The following is a 3,191-nucleotide window of genomic DNA, read 5'->3' on the forward strand; positions in this document are numbered from 1 at the left end:
AATGAATGGTTGCTCTTTGATTCTATCTAACGTTGTACGTAACTGGCAGTAATAAGGATAGTTTTGGGAATGATCTGAAGTTTAGTGGGAGTTGTTTGTAGCCAAAGGGATCTGTACTTCTATACTTAGAAGAAGAACACTCTGGCGCCCTTCGTTGATTTGAACTGGTGTTAAACGCGTGGCCACGCTCGGACTAGTAATAGTTTGATAAACCACTTACAAATCAGGAACGAAATTAGAAATGGTTGAATAATATATGAGAATGAATTCGATCCATGTCTCATGTTCAACAAGTGTTCAATACAGGGGGATAAATGAGTTGATAACCGGGGCTATAGTATTTGCATAACCAAAGGTTTGATTAATGCAAAGAATTAGTTGACATAAATTTGTCATACCTTGCCGGGGGCAATATGATGCAGCTAGGCACCCACTATTGTCTACATTGAAACTTAATCGGCCAATCGACCAAGTGGGAGATTGTTGGATATAATGTTCAATTGTCGATTAAGATTCAACGTTACCGTCAAGGTACGACCCAAAGAGTTACACTTTGGGCAACGAACATATAACGGTGTTTTAATCGTTAATCACCGGATCACGAAATAATAAGCGTAACGAAAGAAACAGGTAATTATTTAGAATAATTACGGAGAGCCGGATTAATAAGACAAATTATAATTAATTTGTTAATTATAATAAGAGTTTAAGTGTATCTACAATATAATTAGTTATGAGATAACTAATAAAGAGAGATTGTGTTTGAATTAGATTATAATGCTAATAGATAAGCATACTACCTAATACGGAATTCCCAATAGATACGATTGAGGAGTTGTATATTAATCTACACATGACTCTCTATTATATTAGATATATAAATCATTCATACAAAAAAAAAAGACGGTTGGTTTTTTTTATGCCACTCAAAAAAAAAGTCAAAAGAAACAGAAGGAACAAAAATTGTTACAACATTTGATTGTTGTTCCTGTCGCAAAAAAGGCAAAGAGCAGGAACAATTTTTGAAGTTTTAGTTGATCCTAGTTTCGATTACGCAAAAGGTAAGTAAAGTTTTAACTTTATTTTCTTTAGTTTAAAAGTTTCGTTTGAAATCGTTTCAAACGAACAAATATAATTTCGTGGTCAACGATCATCTAGCGAGATCGTTCGTTGAACCAAGGTGTCTTTCTTGGATGTCACGATTCTTTAATTTTATTATAACCTATTTTGATTGTAATGAGATCACTGGTGGAAACGGTTTAGAACCGAACCTCGTGTACATGTTTTCCGCTGCGTTCAGTTTGTTTGACAAATTGACTAAAATTTTTTTTCCAAAAGTTACACGAAATTTCCAACAATAACTCACGAAGAAGAAAACGAGAATCAAGTGGAATTCTGGAAGGGGAGGAAGCCATCACTCCAGATTTCGTTGCCATGCACAAGGAGAAACTGAAAAAGTATCTCTAGGATTTAGAAAGACGAGAAAAGCTTGACAGCCTCAGGGCTAGACTCTCCTTCGACACACCTTCCAACCAGGAAGGGGTGGATCCACAAAATAAGAGCAGTGGAAACGACCCACTTGAGACTTTCATGACGGCCCTTAGGCGGATGACCTCAGAGGAGAGGGAAGATCTCATTACAGGGAAGAAACAAAAGGGAAAAGAAAAGGAGAAGGAAAATCAAGACGGTGACGGTCTGGATCAACCCTACCTCCCTAGGGACTTAGCTGAAATTTCAAAGTTCACTAGGAGAATCGCTGAAGCACCAATGCCCTCTAAGACAAAGCTACCTCCAAACTTTGACAGGTATGATGAAACTAGAGATCCTGAGGATCATCTCCATGCCTTCAGGGGTGCAGGGCAGTTGGGACGGTGGCCCATGCCGGTTTGGTGCCACATGTTTGTGCAGACCCTGACGGAGGGAGCCAGGCTCTGGTTTGACAGCCTTCCCCCTGGAGGGATCGACAGCTATGAAGAGCTAAGTGAAAAATTCCTTAGGAACTTTGGTCAGCAAAGAAAGGTGGACAAAAACCCAAACGAAATCCTGCACATAAGACAGAGGGACAACGAGCGAATAGATCAATACATGGAAAGGTTTGTCAAGGAAAGCATGAACATTAAAGACGTCCCGGAGGTCATGAAGATCAGCAGTTTCATCAACGGGCTGAAACATGCACAATTATGTGAGAAGCTGGGGGAGAAGTTCCCACACTCATTTGACAACCTCATGGACAGAGTCAGAGCCTTTGTCAGGGGCAAATACACAGTTAGCAAAGCTAAAGAGATGGACACCCCACCCCGAAGGCTCACCCCGACTGCAAAACCTCCCGAAAAAGGTACACCTTACTCAAGAAAACCTGCTTTTGATAGAATGTTGCATGATAGAACAAGGCCCTTATACTCCCCGTATAGGCCACGAGGGAGAGGATCATCCCCCTACTCTGATAGCTTCACCTCTCTCACCAAAACCCCAAGTGAAATACTAGCCACTGAAAGGGTGAAGAGCTCCTTCCCAAGACCACCACCCATAAAACCCGGGCCAAAAGCACAACCAAACGAGTACTGTGACTTTCACAAAGGATTTGGTCACAAGACTGATGATTGCATGTATCTAAAAGAGAAATAGAGGTCGTGGTTAAAATGGGTAAGCTGGCCCATTTGGTCAAGGAGATTAAGGAAGGGGCAGGGGACCGCAAAGGGAAAGATGTGAGGGAGCCAGGAAGGGCAGATGTAGATATGATTCGAAGGAGTGATGAATTTGATATCACCAGAAGTGTAAAGGCCAGAATTCTGGGCTCCCCGAACCACATGAAAGCTCCCATCTTGATGTCGTACCTTGAGGAAAACGAAGTACAACGACTCCCCCTTAACATCTCGGCCATAATAGTGGGCCACAAGGTGGCCAGGATACATGTGGACGGAGGATCCGGGGTCGAAGTAATCTATGAACACTGTTTTCTCATATTTGACAGGGACGTAAGAGATAGACATGAAGAGGACTCCATCCCCCTAGTAGGTTTCAACAACAGCGTGTCACACTCTTTGGGAAAGATCAAACTCCCATTTACAGTCGGGGTCGGGGATCGTATCCGAACTATAAACTTAACCTTCACGGTGGTCCGAGCACCCTCAAAATACAATGCAATCCTGGGAAGACCGGTGATTGGGGACCTGCAAGCACAGGCATCAACA

The 3,191-nt window shown here is 42.0% G+C and overlaps 1 protein-coding gene across 1 annotated transcript; it reads left to right on the top strand.

The window, feature by feature from the left end:
- The first annotated feature begins 1,590 nt into the window (after nt 1-1,590).
- On the top strand, nt 1,591-2,625 carry LOC110919163. The gene has a single exon (XM_022163441.1). The coding sequence runs from the start codon at nt 1,591-1,593 to the stop codon at nt 2,623-2,625; it is 1,035 nt and encodes a 344-aa protein (XP_022019133.1).
- Nucleotides 2,626-3,191: the final 566 nt, after the last annotated feature.

The sequence above is a fragment of the Helianthus annuus genome, chromosome 16 (genome assembly GCF_002127325.2).
Source record: "Helianthus annuus cultivar XRQ/B chromosome 16, HanXRQr2.0-SUNRISE, whole genome shotgun sequence".
In the NCBI taxonomy this organism is placed as follows: Eukaryota; Viridiplantae; Streptophyta; class Magnoliopsida; order Asterales; family Asteraceae; genus Helianthus; species Helianthus annuus.